The sequence below is a fragment of the Anas acuta genome, chromosome 9 (assembly GCF_963932015.1).
Source record: "Anas acuta chromosome 9, bAnaAcu1.1, whole genome shotgun sequence".
NCBI lineage: Eukaryota > Metazoa > Chordata > Aves > Anseriformes > Anatidae > Anas > Anas acuta.
This window is the reverse complement of record NC_088987.1, coordinates 10,834,258-10,852,656: the sequence shown is the minus strand read 5'-3', so window position 1 is coordinate 10,852,656 and position 18,399 is coordinate 10,834,258. Positions and strand designations below refer to the sequence as shown.

The 18,399-nt window shown below is 44.7% G+C and overlaps 1 protein-coding gene across 26 annotated transcripts in view; it reads right to left on the bottom strand.

Moving 5' to 3' along the window:
- The window catches only part of LPP (LIM domain containing preferred translocation partner in lipoma), a 381,405-nt gene that overhangs the window by 122,463 nt on the left and 240,543 nt on the right, over positions 1 to 18,399 (bottom strand). For all 26 annotated transcript variants that reach the window (XR_011099536.1, XM_068692525.1, XM_068692517.1 and 23 more), the window contains one exon: positions 8,574 to 9,245. Coding sequence is in view for 25 of the 26 variants with exons in the window: in XM_068692525.1 (XP_068548626.1) it covers positions 8,574 to 9,245 (672 nt within the window). In the remaining variant the exon portion in view is untranslated. The remainder of the gene's footprint in view (positions 1 to 8,573; positions 9,246 to 18,399) is intronic.

Genomic DNA, 18,399 nt, shown 5'->3' with positions numbered 1-18,399 from the left:
TCTGTGATGCTGATCATCAGACCAGGGGACCATGGTAATCACCTGAGACTTCAAGTCTGCAAGATACTCATGAAACTCGGCTTTGCAAGAGTACAAATGTTGCAGGGCACTTCACAAGAGATTTCTTCTATAGTCTGACTATGACTGGAAAATACCCCTCCAGGCCTCCTGGTGACAGCCTAGAAGGAATCCATCAGTGGCAAACACACAGCAGGAGCTTCCCTGGTCATTTATGCAGTTTTTTTGCCCTGAAAAAGCCACGAGTTTTCCTTTCAAGCTCTCACAGCAACAACAGAAAAGGAGGTGATTCACTTAATGAGCCTCCAGCTCTCACAAAGCCGGAGGAAACACCTGAGAAAGAATATCCTTCAGGTGAGGGTAAAATACAGCCTAACTAGGAAATAACGGGATGAAAATGATTATGTCTAATTTGCTCTATTACAGCCCAGGTGTGGTTCCATTTTCCTGATGACTAAAGTAATCCTAATATGTCAGTCTAAGTTACTGCCAATTCATTTGAGGAAATTTTGTTTGTTTAGAAAAAGCTTTAATCGGGGTGGGGGGGGGAACGATTCTGACAGTAATAATAATTCATCTGTCTGTGCTGGTGCTAAACCACACGGTGGAAAATCCTTGCTAATGCTAGATTGATCACCTAACACACAGCAGCTCCGCTCTTCTAATTTGTTTCATGTTGCTGACTTCAGACAGCACATTTCACTCTGGACTATTTTGAGGATCCATGCAAAACTGAGTAACTGCCCTATTAGTGTGAAGGCATATGAATAGTATTCTGCAACAAGCAAGGCAGAGCTCGTCTGGTATTTTTTCAAGCAGAGAATACACAGTGTTTGGAACAAACAAAAAATGCGATTGGAAAGTTTAGAGCCCTTAAATTAATTCCCTGGACAAAAAGTGGAGGCACCATATTCATAACATCACGTTATGTAACTTGCACTGGAGCCAGGCAGCTACTAAGTGAAATAGTATGAGTTATAAAAGCAAAATATTATTGTGAAAACAATTTTACAACTTTATAATTCACTATTATTTTCATTTAAGAACAAAACTGTCAGTATAATTGCAAATTCTGTTTGCCTTGCAGGAGTTCTTTCAGCTGGTGATAGGAAACCTTTTTTTTTTCCCCCAAAGGATGATATTTCACTTAATATATTGCATTTCTTTACATTTATCCAGAGGTAAATCTGAACAGGAAGCCCATTATTTGGGTGTCTAAGCAAGTTTAATATCAGAACATTTACGATCGGTAAACGTAACCATATATTACCAATTATTTCTTACCATTACTCTTGGAGGAAGAAATACTATATCAGCATCCAGTATAGACAATTCTCTACTCTTTATAACTGAGCATCTATTTTAAGGGACATCCCACATGACATGCACTTCTCACTCTGCACCATGACCATTTTCTACCTTGCCTGCTCGCAGAAGGACGAGGCCCAAGAGCCTAGCTGTGGACAACCACGGCTATCAATGGAGCAGTGAATAATCTTTTGAATTGTGCACAGCTCCCTGCACAAGGTTGGTGCTTTGGTAACAAGCCATTGCTATGATAATGTGTGCACATTCCATTAAGAACCGGATTAAGACCACAAACATGTTTCACACAATTCAGTGGGAAAATCACCCCAGTATGAGCGATCCGCTCTGAATGACACAACCAAAACATCACATTAGCCAAAGCAGCACTATGAACTGGGCAGTTCCTTGCCAAAACACTGGTATTACCACTAGCTTGCAAGCTGATTTTCAAACCAATAGAGCCAGAGCCCTTCTCGCCTCAAGCAGAAGAGCCATCCAATGACACTGGTTTATCACTTAAGCCTGAGCAAGTTACCTTTCTCATTCATGTCCTAACTTCATGTCCTAGCAATCAACTTGACAGCAGAGATTATTTGATAGATGCACAAGATCACCATGTGCTTCGGTACCTTGGCTTTGGAAGAATTACAATGTAGTTGGACTCAATTGTATTTTAAAACAGGAAGACTCAGCCCCTCCAATAATCAGCATCACCATCACATGCAACAGCCAGAGTGTGCCTGCGAATTACTTAAGTGGTACTCACTTGTATGGGTGCTGCTTTTCGAACTGAAAACTGTAAACTGACAGCTCAAATCCAACTGTCCTTGCCTCATCATGCCTCAGACCATGCCATCCACCAGAGACCCAAGCTCAGACAGCCCCATGGTTCAATCACCACTGCCTGCAAACCAGACAGCCTCCCCATTAGAGGTTTCTTCTCATCCATAGGTAAATATATGCTGACCATATTTTATGTCCACAGATACAAAATCCTTACCCACTAGACTGTAACACAACCTGACAGCATCTGTCAATGTAGACACTTGGTTATCAAGAGTTAAACAGCACACAAACAGAGGCCTTAATTAACTTCAGGGTTGCCCCATTCCTTATCATGTATGGAGGCATTGTCCTCGGCTTATTTTAAGAAGGAGCAAGAAAGAACATCCACGTATTACACCAAAAGCCTCTTTCTCAGTTATTCCTCTTTTATTACTGACCCAGTGTGGCTGAATAAAGGCTGAAACTGAAAAACCTGCATCCCAAAGCTGTAAATTTAAGTTGGATTCTCAGTGTTTGCTGACCTGACTTACTTCTGTAACTACAGGATCCCTGTTATCTTTAACTTCAAGGTAACTGCTTGGCAACTTGTTGTTTCTCTGTGATTCCTAAGAAAGAAATCTGATGAATTCCTCTGTCATCAGCCAGTCCTCCTAATAAAAGCAGTGCTTAAATAATAAAATATAATACAACGAACTAACTGCAAAGTTCTGAAACAAGAGTGGTAAACACATTTTACAGTGAGAATTGGGCTCTTTCAAAAGTTTAAGGTTTGAGAGAGAGCGTGCCAGATTCCTGAAGCAAGCTGTTCTGAAAACAACTCTTTGCAACTCTTGACAATACCTTTGCACCTAAAAAATCTGAAGAAACGCACAGAGATTTTGATGTCGAGATTTGTATTATCTCTGATTGGAAAATACCATTCTCAATGCCACAGAGTGCCAACAGGTCCCAACTCTGAGCCTCTCATCACAGTGTTAGACACCACTGCCTTCTTCCCCTCCTCCTCATTTTAACAGAAGCAACAGCATTTAATTTAATCCACCCAGAAGCAATGACAGAGTCAGCAGCTGATATACAGCTAGTGCCGGTTAGAACTCAGAATTACTGTTTTGTGAAGAATGTCAACATTTTGACATTTGTTACTATTCTCAGGGTAGAACTTGCATATTCATTTGGAAATTTTGAAATTGAAATGTCACACTGAAATCACAAATTCAATTCTGAAGTTTGGAATTTCACCCTTTATTTCACTTTACAATATCTTTCCCTTTTAATTCATTCAATTGCAGACTGCCATATTTTAAATAACCATTTTTAATTTTACTATTATTTATTTTAGCATTGTAAAACTACAGGCAATTACTAGCTCACATTGTCAGAAAACTGACTTCAATCACCCTTCTATACTATCTATCTCTGAATCCCATCCAACGGAAATTTTTGATGTGTGACTTTTGACTTGGGTGCAGATGAGAGATTCTGGGGGAGAAGACTCTTGGGGGGAGGCAGGCTGTGGTGTACGCTAAGCTGCCTGCCTCTCTCCACAGCAAAAAGCAAAGCTAAGAAAGACTATATCCCTGTGACAGCAGGAGGAAATCTGGCAGATTGCATTTACTCATCTGCAGAGAACAAAAAATTCCTAGCCACTAGATTAACAGCAAACAGCAAGAGCATTAGTCTCAGTTCAAACGCAAGTGCCGGAGGTATCTATTTTATGTGAGTGATAGCAGACTGTAAAAATTATTAAACCAGTACAAGAGAAGTGCATCAGTCATAGCAAAGGACACTGGTGAGCAGATGTTTCTGAGGCAAAGATGAAACTTCCAAGCGAATGTCTCCATCGCAGGTATTAAATCAGTGGAAAAACTGACAAAAGCTGTGTAAAATGAGAAAACAGCGAGCCGTCACAGTCCTCTTTTGGGTACTGCAAGTTTCATGAGACCGTGTCAATGCTGGTTGCAGCAGGCAGCAAAGAAACACCACCTCCAGCAGTGCGGAAAGGATGCGGTGGTTGAGGTCTGCTAATCACGAGCAGCCACCACCACCTAAACCATGCCAAAAGCAGGAGCTGCCTCGTTAACTTTACCTCCTGATCTCCTCATTAACTTTACCTCCTGATCTCCTTTTGTCTTTCCATTTTATTTCCACGGTGCTCACCTACAACGATGCACAACACTGTTTGGGGTGGTTGTCCTGCTCCACATGCATGCCACCTGTAAATAAATAAGCAGGGACAAGGGGACTTGTGGCCGGCAGATGCTAAGCACATGAGGACTCACGCACTTGTGCCATGGGAGCAGGCATAAACAGACACAGCTACCAAAGGGAAAATTACTGCAAGTTTGCAGTAAAAGAGCATAGATTTGGATGCTGTACTAGATCAGAGCCACAAGACACTTTTGTCCTCCTCATATCAGCAGATTGCTCTGAAGAGATCGATGCTTTTGTTGAGATTTCCACCATTCTGGACCAAAACTACAAGCCGTCCTCAGGTGATTTCAGGAGCACCCAGTCTGGAAGCTGAAAATGTTCAGATCCCTTTGGAAGGGAATGTGGTTCCTCAGGACTAAAAGTTGATTCAGAAAGAGGAAGGAGAAACCATGGGATCCAAGATCTAGGAAGGACAGACCTCCTGGGTGTCTTCAGCTGCCACCTCTCTTATATACCAGCTGCCAGGTGAGGTCCCTGAAAGTGTGAAGAATTTTCTGTCTCCTGCTCAAATCTTAAAATCTAAGTGGAGAAAAAGGATCCTCAACTGCCAAACTACACACTATCAAAGCTAAACATTTGGATTGAGGCCCCGGGTGCCCATAGCTCCTGTCATTAGACAAAAATAGCAAAGGTTAGGGCCACAGGGGACTGAGCCTTTGTAGGACTGAAGGAATGAGGCAGAATGAGAGCTACAATGGATGCCAACAAGGTCAACACCCATAGCGTATTTTCACCTGACCCCTTGGAGATATGTAATAGTATCTCAAAAACACTCAAACATAACCAAAGTGAAAGGACCTAGAGTTATTTGAAGATATGAGAGCGTGACAAGGATATTTGGTGAGTCAACCAGTTCAGTACAGAAATATTTGATGATAGCTGTGTCGGTCAGTGGTGGTAGCTTCTTCAACTCTATTTTGGCCACAGGGCAAACTGGCAGGAGTTCTCCATCTCAGAAACTGGCTTTGCCATTCTTTTTTTCCTACTGTGGACGGACATCTTGGTGCCAAAAATGAACATACCTAATGAGTCACTCTGGTCTTGTGCTCTCTGACCTTTGGGAGGGGGGAAGTTAAGAAAGAGGCTTCAGACTTGGACTTGGTCTGCGAGGACACAGTACCATTGGCAACAGGCATGAAGGCAGCTGGTCATTTCACACGTTTCTATGATGGTCTTGTGACAACTCCTCTGTTGCTCATGCAGAGATCCCTACTACTTTCAACTAAGAAGAGAAAGCTACTGAGATTTTTTGGCCCTGAAGCACATGACGGTTTAAATGAGGACACGCACTCTACTAGTTCATTTCCTAACTAGGACTTGGGCATTAATGCTACATGGAGCACTACAAAAGACTAAAATGCACAGAGGTTTCACATGCACCGCTCTCACTTCCATAACTGGCCCAAGGACAGAGTGCACCAGTTGTGTGTGAGTAAAACTCATTGTTCTCAGCGGGCTTTAAGAGCCCGTACAGATTATTTGCTGTTCCCATACCAATCCAGATTTATTTTGGATCAGCAGCGACTTCAACATGATTAGCACGCAGCAGTAAACATAGAGCCACAGTACTGTCAACTTCTTCATAGCCAGAATGCAAAATATAAACCATGGTGGGTTTTTTACCCATTAAATCCCTAAATGAACTGATTGAAAATTTCAACTGTCACAGTGACAGTTCATGGTATGTATTAGAATCAAGGACCATGAATTGCTAGTCTGAGATTGATTTGTTAAGACATCCTTAATATTTTCCACACAAAGTATGTTCAAAATTCAGAAGGCACTTTTCTGAATACATTTAGGAAGTATTCTATATCTTAAGATGATTCCGTTGCAAGAACAAAAATACCTAAAGGTATTCTTGCATTTTAAGTGACAGGTATCAATGCCTGTTTCTTACCCTTGTCTTCTCAAGTCATTCTCCTTAACTGAAAGGCCTCAAACTAATCTTGAAAAAACAAAACACAACAAAATGCAGAAGCCAGTTTTGTATATAAAAATATACTACAATTCACGTTGCAGCCAACAAGTAGAATTATGGTGACAGCTCTCTATCAGAAATCTGGCACTAACTAATAGCCTTTCATTTTCTCCCTTTAAATCAAGTCATTCCAGAAGTTGATTTTATGAATGAATTAGACTGCAAAGGAAGAGAACATTTAGGAAAACTGGACAACACTGCTTTGCTGGCAAAGCATACCATGTTTTATTACTGACCATTTCCTGTTAGACTGCAAGATCATCTTCAGTTCTTCACCAATTAAACAGTACACCTTATGAAGCAGCAATCAAGCAGTTTGCCACCAGTATATCAGAGATCAGTTCAAAGGTGAAATAGGCAATAATGCCAATATTTAGCAGGCTAAAAGGCAGAGTATATTCTAGAAGAATTTATCACCAAGCGGATCACGGTCTGTTTTGCTGGAGAACTGAAATCGTTTTTATATAGATACATATAAAACATTTCTATATGTGTATTTGCAAACGCCACGTGCACACACACAAACACATATGTAAATATATATAAATACATATTTATGCATACGTGAAACCCCAAACTTGAGCTAAATTAAATTGTCCCTCCAGCTTTGTAATGCAAATGAGACTAACAGGCTTGTGCTGTTTGTGGTTCGAGATGATTTGCGTTTCCATAGAGATGCTGACTGAATTAAAGTTTTTAATTTTTTTTATATATAGGCCTACTTGTATCTTTAAAAGTCTAAATATGTATCTGCTGTACCTCAGCATTTCCTCAGTGACTCCACACCAATTTCCACCAGTTAAGGCTATGTGCAAATTTTGTACCCTTTGCTACTTTCCAATCTAAGCTCTGTACCAAGCACCTGCAGAGCTGAGTTTATTGCTTCTCTCCTCACTCCTAGCTTCTTGGTCAGGAAAGGGGGAAAAAAAGGAAAAAGAAAAAGCAGTTTATTAACTGCTAGCAGATCATATTCCAAGGAGTTATTTATTTATTGCCCTCTGTATATTGCTCAAGAAACATCTTTGCCGTCAAAAGTTCCCACTGTCAGAAAATCTGGAATTCAGGGAAAAACAGACTGTGCGCTTCTAGTGGGGGAAATGCCAAAGGACAGACTTTTTCTTATGTGTCAGAAGCTTTTTACCCTTTCTCTGTGAGCAGTCACAGGCTGGAGAGCAGGGACGTGCTGAGACGAGCCAGGGTAGCCCTGGCCAGCGATGGGTTCACCACCTCCCTGCCTGGGCATGGCTGTGCTCGCCCCTCAGTGGAACTTAAGCCCGTCTTATACAAGGATCGCACAAAGCTCAAGTCCCCACATGCCCCCGGAGCCACATTAGAGACGGCCGCCAGCAAAAGTGACAAGGGTCGGCCAGGGTTGAAATTTGGGCAGGGAAACCAAGCAGATCAGTTTAACTTTCTGTTTCCAATCGGCTTTGCTTTATGAGGCCCGGGCACAGGCTAAAGTGGCTGGATGCCACTCGCCCTGCCACCACCTGAGAGGAAAATCAGAGAGCCCGCAGCACTGTGTGGGAACTCATTTCCATGTGGTTTCAGCAATATGTGATTTTTAAACAGCGACACACAAGAGGTCAACCTCCGGAATCGCTCTGAACCACAATCAAAAACAGTGTCTTTTGTACCTCCCATCTGCGTAAGAAGAGGAACTATTTCTCTGGTGAACCAACGATGTCCATAAGCACCCATAAGATGAGATGTTGACACCCAACCTCTCGTTTGATCCTGGGAGAGCCCAGAAGGAAGGTCTATGGCACTAACGCCATACAGACGTATTGCCGACGAGCTTATCGTGTAGGGGCATGTTGCAGGGACGTAGCTCCCTCCCGCCCCGCGGGGTGAGCTCCTGCAACTAAGGCTGAGCCTCTGCACGCGAGGCTGCCCTACCCTCCCATGCTGACGCAAGTCCTAAGCCCCCAAAAGCTTATTTTTGAACCAGAGCAGAGTTCCCTGTTTCCAGCTTTTTGGAAGCCCCATGGAGGGAGACTACTGTCTGTATTCCTCCTTATTTTCCTCCCTTTGATGTGGGGTGTGGAGACAAGGGGCAGAAAAGGCAAATGGCTGAGTCCCTGCTGACCGAGCTAATGTGCCTGCAGCCCTGACCTCCTGGGAAGCGGAGCCTGAGCTGTGGCCACCCTACTGCTCAGGGCACGTGGGTGCAGGCAGAGCCATTTAAACCTAAATGTTGCCTTTGTGGAAGGGTCCCAGAGCCCTCTGCACTCCCCCACCGAAGCCTGTGAGCGCTGGAGTCTCCTACCTTTTGCTGCAGCGGCTGCGGGGCCATCCCCGGGTCGGTGATGTAGGTCTTCTTCGTACCGGGCGGCTGGTACAGCCCGGGAGGAGCTTGACCCACGGTGTTACTAGCAGGATACGCCGGCTCGACCTTCCATGTGCTCTGCGGCATGTAGGGCGCTTCGGAGCCGTTCCTCCCCCCGTACCCACCGTAGTACGGGTCCTGGTACCGGCCCTGCTGCGGCGCGTAGCCATAGCTGGGCTCCGAGGGCCGGGCTGGCGGCGGGGCGTACCCATAGTCGGGCCCACGGGGCTGCTGTGGCGATCCATACTGCGGGGCGCCGGGCAGGCGGGACGGCGGGGCCGAGTAGGGCTGGCCGGGCCCCACGCTGCCGTAGTGTGAGGGCTGAGGGCCGGGAGGCTGGTAGTGAGGGCTGGGCTGCGCCGTCCTCACCTGCACGTTGAAGGTCGGGCGGCTGGGCGTGGAGGCCGTGGCGTAGGAGGCCGGGACCGGCTGCGGCTTCAGGGTCCCGATAGGAGTGACCGGGATGGGAGCCGGCTGGCCCGGGCCCTTGGCGGTGGATTTCTTGGTGGCGGTGAGGGGAGGCTGGTTGGGAATGATCATCCGCTTGTGGCCGGTGACAGGGGTGGACACGGACGGGGCGGTGGCAGCAGAGCTGCTGGTGGTCCCGGAGCCCTAGGAGCGAACAGAGAGAGTGGCGGCGTCAGCAGGAGGGGCCGCTCGGGCATTGGGTTGTGCGTGGAAGGGTTAAGAGGGAACGGGGTTTTGCAGTAACATCTGCACAGCAACTCAAAGTGCTTAGGAAAGCAGGAATGTACCTGAGACCACACATTATAAAATGGTAATAGCAACCTTTTCCAGCTCTGACAGAACAGGGACAGCGCTGCTGCAGCCGAGCAGAACTGCCACGCACGGTGTTTCGTCTCTCCTTGGGGTTTTTTCCTCTGCCTCAAAACAAGCAAACAAACTCAAAGGCGATAAATGCGAGGGAAAAAAAAAAAAGGGGACTCACTGGAGAATAATTAGGGGTGAGACTCGTGTTCCTGTGAAAATGAGAGCACTCAGAAAAAGAAGGAAAATGCAAGTAGAGTCTCTGTGGAGACGTGAAATTCCTTGGGTCCCCAGAGTGCTTGGAGGGTACTGCCCCTGATATGAGACCATCTTTGATACAACACAGGAGGCAGCAAAATGGGATGGCACAAAAGCAGCTCCCAAGCCGTAAGAATAAGCTTGGAGCAAAGCAAGACACAGAAGTGTCCCTGCTCCTGGCTCTGCTCCTAAGCACTGCAAGTCTGGAGTGACCCCAGCAAAGGCAAATGCTACACACGGCACATTAAAGGGCAGAAAGCAAGCCAAGATTCCCAAGAGCTTCAGAAGTCACCTCCTGCAATGGCAACCCTGTAACCCTGCACCGGCACCTGGGCACAGCGGCGCTCGGGCAGCCAGGGATTCGGTTCACAGCAAGCACCGCCACTTCCTGGGATTTGGCGACCGAATGAAGATTTAGTGAAGCAGTGACACTGTCCTAATGGGTATCTTACATCTTTCTGTCTAATGTACTTGTTTCTCTTTTGTAAAATTCTTGTTTAACTCTCATGTCCCAATACACCGGTGTAAAAAGACAGCTTTGTTGAAGAGCTCACAACGTGAAATGGTTTCTGAAGAATCCTGAAGATCACCATTAAGCTGAATATCACCAGTACTGAAGATCTCCATCTCTGGAGTTCAGGATTAGGTAAAATTTCTTGCCTCTCTGTATTTTCCTTTATTCAAAAAGGACACTTGAATTCCATGCCTTCTGTACAGAGAAGGAACACGTGCAGTTTGACAGCAGTTCTTTGCTGTTGCCCTTAGCAAGATGGTTCTGTCTCATCCAACCTTCCTGCACCGGGTTTGATCTCACCCCGATCCCCTCAAAAACCTCTCAATTCTCAGCATCCCAAAGTCAGACAAGCTGAGTTTTCACCACAGGCTGTGTTCAAGCTATGACATACACCTTTTTCCTTAAATTCTCATTCTTGTGCATGTCCCCAGGTACTGCTGCTCCCTGCCTGCATGTGCTGCCTCGCCACGCTCTTGCTGGCACTGCTGGGCAGGGGAGAGGGCACTGGGGGCTCAGCAGGAGCACCCCGCACATCCCTACCCGGGCCAGAGAAATCCTCTGCCTGGTCAGCAGGTGGCGGCAATAAATTGCTGCCAAATCAACCCAGGTCAGTGGCTGGAGAGGAACTTCAACCACCCATTTATTTCCCTGAGCCTCCGAGGGTACCAAACTCACCATCCGTGCTAAGGTGGGAGAAAGGCAGGCCCACCACCACCATGTGGCAACCACCACACACGAAGGGAGGTAAGAGCAAGCCACCCAACTTCTCTTTCACAGCCCACAACCATGTCTACGTGGGATAAGGAAGCTCAACTACACGACTGGGAGCTCTTCACTGGTGACAGGTGCAAAGACATTTTTGCTGATGCACTGGAAAAGAACTTACTTCTGCAATCACACCTTCAGGGCAAACCTCCCACAAGGAATCACTATAAATGAGCAAAACAACAGGAAAATAAGAGCATCAATCTAGTTTTAGAGGTGTAAAAGGTGTGAATGCAGAGGTGGGGAAAAACAATGCAGCAAACTTCTGCTGGAGAAAAAACATCTCAATGTATTCAAACCCTGACCTTGTAAACAGATCCATGACAAAGCACAGACAGACTGAAGAGATTTTGAAAGTGAGAAGAACGAAGAGATTTTGCTGAAACGCAAAGACAGAGACAAGTTAAGGGTCTGTAGCCCTCTACTAATATCGCCTGAGTCTTCTGTTTCTGAAATACCTGATAAGGAGCAGGCATTCCTCCATCCCTGCCTTCAGAGCACAACTGTGCTCAGTGCTAGCACGAAAATTTGCTTCCTGTTGGAATTATTCTCCCCTGTCAGCCTGGCGTTTATGTCCAGGAGTGCTAGAAACTTTCCCATTTCCTCACCTATTTCATTCTTGTAAATGACAGTAGTTTGTCCACTTACTGTAATGGGATGAAAGGTCCACAATGCGGCACTGTGTAATTACCACCAGAAAAGCATTTTTTTCCCATGTGAACAGGCAGAAGGTAGATAATGTTTTAATGACAATGGCACATCAGTGGGGAGGGGGAAAGCTCAAAACAAAACAACATCAACGAGCCCTCATTCATCACATTTTATGTTTCCGAATGCGGCTCTGGAAGCAAATGATGACAGACTGCCAGTAAAGCTCTTGCGATCGAAGCCTGTCCCACCCAAAGAATCCCGGGGGATTTTGATCTTATATATAAGCATCCACTTAACACATTTCACGTATTGGTGCCGGTCTCCTGCCAGTACTGGAATACACCTTAACAATGAATGATAACCTCTTCCTCCAGGATAACCCTTGCTGCCTGCTCTCTGGCACTCTGAAAGGCTCTGAGCAGCTCCCACGTTTGACGCCACAAAAGGGATGCGCTCAGTCTCCCCTGCTGCACCAGGACCCAAATGAAGGAAAGGTGGCAAACCAGGGCACCAGGGTCAGAGACCCAGCTCTGCCATCAGCTTCGGAGCAAAGGGTCGAGCTAACAAGTGCCGGCTGCATTGTGGCATTCAAACCACAGCCTGCCTTGAGGAGGAGGAAGTTTGCATCAGTAGGAGTCCCCAGAGGCACCCTGCGTGACTCATTCTGAATTCCTCTGAGGGTGCTGGGCAAGTGTGTGATGAAAGCTGGGCTTGAGTGGGAGGAGGAGGGTGTAACACTAGTTAACATGGTGTAGTAGAGATATGGGACAAGTTGGAGGGAATTTAACACTACTGGAGCATTAACGATTTATGGGGATGCAAAGAGGAGCTTTGGCTGTAGATCCTGAGCAAGGGCACAGGTGAGGCAGCACCATAAATCCTCTGCCCTTTTGCTTGGGAGAGAAGGGTGGCTACAGTCCAGGCTTCTGTATACCCAGCCTCAGACTCAAATATCACCCCCGGCATAAACCTCTAGATCATTAGTGGATTAAGAAAAGATGCTATACATGCACATGAACTATGGACAAGATTCCTGCTCTGAGGACAGGCATGTGCAGAAGAACGAGAAAACGACACTCCGATACCGTGGAGAAGAGTGATTTCAACAGATGTCTGTTAGGCACTAGGAGGATAGGAGAGATGGATGGGGCTATAAAGATGTCGGGTAGATGAAGAGGGAGTACCGAACAGAAAGCTGGAAAGGACTACCTATATCACTGGGTACAGTCCCAGCAAAACAGATGACTGTCACAAATGTTTCATCCAAATGAGTCCACGGAACATCTAGTAGCGCAATGAAGTAGGCTCATCCAAAAGCACATCGAAATGACAGCCCAGAAGCACGAAAACAAGTAGAAATGGGAGTTAGAAAAAGGACGAAGACAAAGAGTGGCTTCATAGGATTTCAGGCATCCCTTCCTCCAGCAGCTCCTGGACAGCTCATTTCAAAACCGTACTGCATTTGCAAGTGACTATCGCAGCCAAACACGCTCTCTGACATCCTCTAAAGGCTGTTTTCAAAGGAAGACAGGCTTTCCTCTGCTCGCCATGCACTAGATGAAACTGTCTGACACACTTCGCAAGTGCAAATTAGAACCACGCTACTTACCATCAACCCCTTCTTGCAAATTCATATTTGCAAAGAGAGAGTAAACTAGAAACCCCAGGTGCTGATAAGGCAGAGTTGTTAAGAGAAACTAGAGTAGGAAGGAGTTAAATTCAGAACCTCAACTACCACAAACATTATAATACAAAATCTTTTTTTTAATGGGGAAAGCACAAGAGCCTTGTTTAAACACAGATGGAAGTACCTAAATGTACTGCCTCTTCTACAAATGAATTATCCAGCAGTTCAAATAAAGGTGAACTAATACTGACAAAATCAAACAGAACTCAATGAATGTGGGAGGAAAAAAACCCCAAAACACTTCTCCTAAATAAAGCTACCATGCGCAGCTGTGAGGGGAATCATTCTGTTTGGTAACTCCTGTCATGTCTACTGAAATGCAGTGAAAGTTTATAAACATTTGCAGGAGTTTCTTGCACCAACCACCGTGTGAGAAGGCTGTGCCGTTATCACAAATCCGTGCGTTTCTACGGGTCTGACTTTCAAAGCTGGAGATCCGGATTCAAAGCTACCCTGGCGGGGAAACCCAAAGTTCGGAATATCTGTGCGATTCTTCATTCTAATTCTAGAAATTATTTACATAGATCTTACATTAAATTCAGCGTACACCTACAACAAAGTCATTAAATAGGTACTAGAGATGAAATCTGTTCTACAAGAAATAGTCTGTAATTCTATACCATTTGCCAGGGTTAAATCCTAAGAAGAGTACAAAGTAACTGTAGTGTACAGCTGGAGCATGGTTCTATATGATCAGCTGGAAGCCTGATGAAAAGGACTCGATTCTCCTTTTATTTTGTGTATTTGTAGAGTATTTTCTATAGAATCCCTTCAGTTATTCAGTTTCAGAGACTGGATCAAAAATGCCTACACAAAGTTTATCACGTTCTATTCAATTCTCCAGACATTTTTCATAAAGGTACAGTTGAATAGCTCTAGCCCTTTAGCTGTCAAATTATCACATATAAAGATACATTACTCCAGCTCAGTGGTTTTCAACCTTTATGCTCTGCAGCCCCCAAATGTTTTTCAGGAGAGACAAGTTCCTTTACGGAGAGAGTTAATCTACTGACAAAAAACATGTTATTTTTTTTTTAAGTTACCTTTCACAGAATTCTTCTTAGTTACCTTAGGAGTGATGCAAGGACCCCCAGGGTTTCCAGAGCACAGGTTGCGAACCACTGCTCTAGCTGGGGCTGTCTTTTTTGAGTATTTCAGTCACATTTACTCCGGGAGAGGAATGAAACAACCCTCGAAAGGTAAAGACCTGGCAACTACTGGTGGTCTGAACACAGGACGCAGCGTTCCCAGGAGGCTGCTGGCTGCCAATGCCCGTGCAGCACCTCTCTTCCTAACCCAGCTGCTCTTCTGCATGGTCCATGAGCACAAGCGGGACTGAAATGTGGGGCCGGCTCGGGCAGGCACCAGGACCAGCTGCAGTCTTCTCAGTGGGGCTTGGTGGCAGCAGTGGTTGGAAGCCTGTGTGTGGCAAAGCCAGCGAAGGGTGGAAAATTAACTTGGCTTCTCCTGACACCACGGGTTGGCATTCACCTCAGCTAGATGAGGTGCTTAAAGCTGTGAGATCGGTGAAGAAATGCATCTCCACGGGGCCATTTATCCCACTCTAATATTGAAGCTTAAAAAGGGGAGATGAATCATCCACTGGGGGAATCTACTTCTCTCCTCCGACTGTAAAAGAAGCACAAAAACAGCCAAGACAAGTCGCTGAATATTTAGACAGCACAAGTTAGTTGAGACAAATCCCACAATAAGCAGGTAATTTTGACGTGACTGTTAGAAGCAGAGATACCTTTCCCCGGCATTAAGTGTGCTGCCACTCAAGCTCAGCTGGTGCTTTGCACCGAGGGGGTTTTGGAGTGCCGATGAGCCAGGACCCTGCCATGCCTGCAAGACCAAGAGGCTGGGCAGCGAAGGCATTTCCAGCAAACAAAGGGGGTGATGGGGGTGGGCTGCACTTTCCCACCTACATGCTGCACAGTGGCTCCCACTGGAACTGGAGCTGCTGCCTTGCCATGAGAAGCATTTGGGCTGTGCCTCCTTCCTGCCTGAGGCAGCAGAGCCCAGCTCCCTCTCAATGTGAGAAGGAGAGCCCCAGGGAAACATTAAATACCCTGCTTTGAAACCTGGGCCTTTAGGTACCTGAAAACGTGAACAGGCATTTTATGGGGTTTCCTGGTGTGCAGACACATCTAACACCTGCTGACTTCAAATTCTGTATTTGAACAAGCAGCTTTGCTAGTAATAATGTATGCTCAGGTTCCCCTCAGCATATCCTCTTTTTCTGTCTGAAATACCATCTGGGTGAAAAAGAGAAATCTGGCCTTTCAGTTGGGACTTGCAGATACTTAGCATTCTGGTAGAGCTCTAGCTGGGTCGCTGAATGTCCAGAGATCGTGGGCAGATGCACTGCCCCCATGCAGCATATCCGATGCATTTGCAGTAGCAAGGATTTTCTGGCCTTCTTTGTAATGTCCAAATAGGAGACCGAGCACACTGAGGACACGTTGGTCCCCTGTGCACTGATGCTATGCAATGCACATGCCTCGGTTGCTAGCACAGGTGTCTTTAGGTGTCAAAATGTCCTTAGAATCTCATCCAAAATTTTGAAGTCTGGTCCAAAACCATAAAAACCTCAGCCAAAACATGGTTATAATCGGATGGAGCTTTTCTTTTCAGTTTCATCATTCTCTCATTTCCAGTTTACAGCTGCCATGTGAGCATCACAGAGGCATGGGCTGTGCGTGATCAGCAGCCACACTCGCACTTCCCAGCAGTGTTTATATGGGATTCAGCTTGTTGGCTTGACTACCAGAAGCTATCAAGGTATTCGAACAGATTGCTCCTAGGCATTACACCAAAAGAAAAAAGAGGAGAAATCTAATAAAGTGTTCATCTCTGGTTCTCAAATGAAGAGAATACCTTACAGATGCCATAAAGTGTTACAAGAACACAACTGCTTCTGAGCTTTGATCTGTTTTTCAGCTGCTACCAAGGGTGGAAAAGGAGTCAACATAATTGTTAATGTTTCTGTTCACAACCTCTTTTGCACTCCTCGTGACAGCCCAACACAAGGGAGAAAAGGGTGCACAAAAGAAAAGGTGATAACAAGTTGACCTCCAATATTTTATCATGGAAAAAAGACTTTCACAACAGATGTGCGCAGTTACAGACAAACACCTTGGTTCAGCTTTCAGTATGGGTGTCAAGTTTTCTAGGCAAGCTGGGTTTCCACTTCCCAACACTCCATTAATTCCACAGATCCTGAGCACATCTGAAAAGTTTGGTCTCCAAAACACAAACGTAATGCCAGGGAGGAATTTTGCTTGTCCTTCTTGGTTTCATATTTACTTTTCTGTTTACCCCAACACTATCACTACAATAACTACTGTGAGACTTTTTATTTGTTTTTCCCTTTCTGATGAGTGATCATCTGGTATTTATGAGAAGGACTACGTGAAAGACCAGCTATAAAGATGTGCAAACAATTGACCTAAATACTTCTAGCTCTGGTAGACAATCAAGGACCATAATTTGAGCTTAATTCATTGATAGGGATTGCTAGAATTAAAACTCTCCTATTTAAGCAATTCCTCTTGATCAGTTCAACTGCAGTAGCCACTTCATCTACAAGGACATCTGACATCAGTATAAGTATCATTGTCAGAAAGTTACAGAAGATGTCAGTTGTGAGAAGCTGGATGTTTTCTGAACTAATCTTGGGATATTTCTGTAATTTCCCACCTTCTTGACTAGAATGACAAATTTGTGCCAGTCTGGACCTCAGGAACACGCAAGGGCAGCCCCCCACGTGGGCTGAATCTCTGGCACATCGACTCAGCAATAAATTATGTAAAGAGCTGCGCACCACAGCCCTTTGGTTACATCAAAATGCAGAACTACTGAATACAATCCCGGAACAGAAGACCACAAAAAGGGTAGAGCGGTACGCTGGGAACACAAGTGCATGGTGTAGAGAAACCAAGCTCCTCAAGGAACACCTTCGCCAAGGTTTAATAAGGTAGACAACATCCAAAACATATCCATTAAGCAAACTGGGCACTTTAACAAGTTGAATGAGTCTCCCTGCTTAACTTAGGTAAGACGTTGCATTGCCTGACAATGGGGAAAGCCCCCGCTCCCCTATAAATAAAAACTTTGGGTGAGCAAGGTATTTTTATGACTTTTGCTATTACTGAGCTAGTGAAGCTTAAAGTATCATAATTACAACATCCACAAACTTAAAAACGTTTTTTCTTCCTTTTATAACTCCCTATTTGTAATGGAAAAGAAGCTCATGTGCATGATAAATATGGGCAGGTTGGAGGGTTATACAGATTATGCAGCTATCCATGGATGTGTATCATGATTAACATAAATGGCTTAAAACAGTATAATGGAAGATGCACGAGTGAGGGGAAGGGTTGTGTAGCTGTGAGTGACACAATGAAAAATATTCACGAAATCTTCTGGAGAAGTCTTCTCCAGCTTAGATGGAAAAATTAGTATCTTCCATTGTGTGTTAAACAACAGATTTAAAAAATAGTCCAAAAACTCTATAAAAGGTTCTCATTTCCTACTAAATTGCAAAGGAGTTTTAGAGTGTTTATAGAGTATGCAAGCTTTCTTCCTTTATTAATTCTAGAGGATATTAAAAGTGTGCATATGCACACATAAAATAATATGAAATACATATGCACTCAGTCTCTACTTGGTTTACTTTGCTTTACTTGTTATTTGTTTACGATTCCATTTAGTTGTTGCATTGCTTGCATTTATGACCTATTTATCTTTTCAAATTCCAAAAGTCTATTAAACCAGATTAAAAAAATTATCCTACCACAGGGCATAAACATTTTCAAATGTTAGTATTGTCTCTATTTCCTGTGAAAACCATGTGTTTTTATTCTTTTCTTCCCCACATTTTAAAGCCTGCGCGAAGAGTAGTAGAGAAGAGTAGAAGCATCACTGAACAATTCCGTGTTCGTACAACATCTGCTTTCTTATGGTTCATTTGAGGTCCAGAACCCACCATCATCCGCCAATATTTTTAGTGGGATACAAAAATGATTCAAGTTAGTAACTTGAGTGGTTAGCAGCAGAGAAAAACCATGCAGCCTCACCAAAAAAATAACACTTCAAGAAAAACAAAAACCAAAAAACAA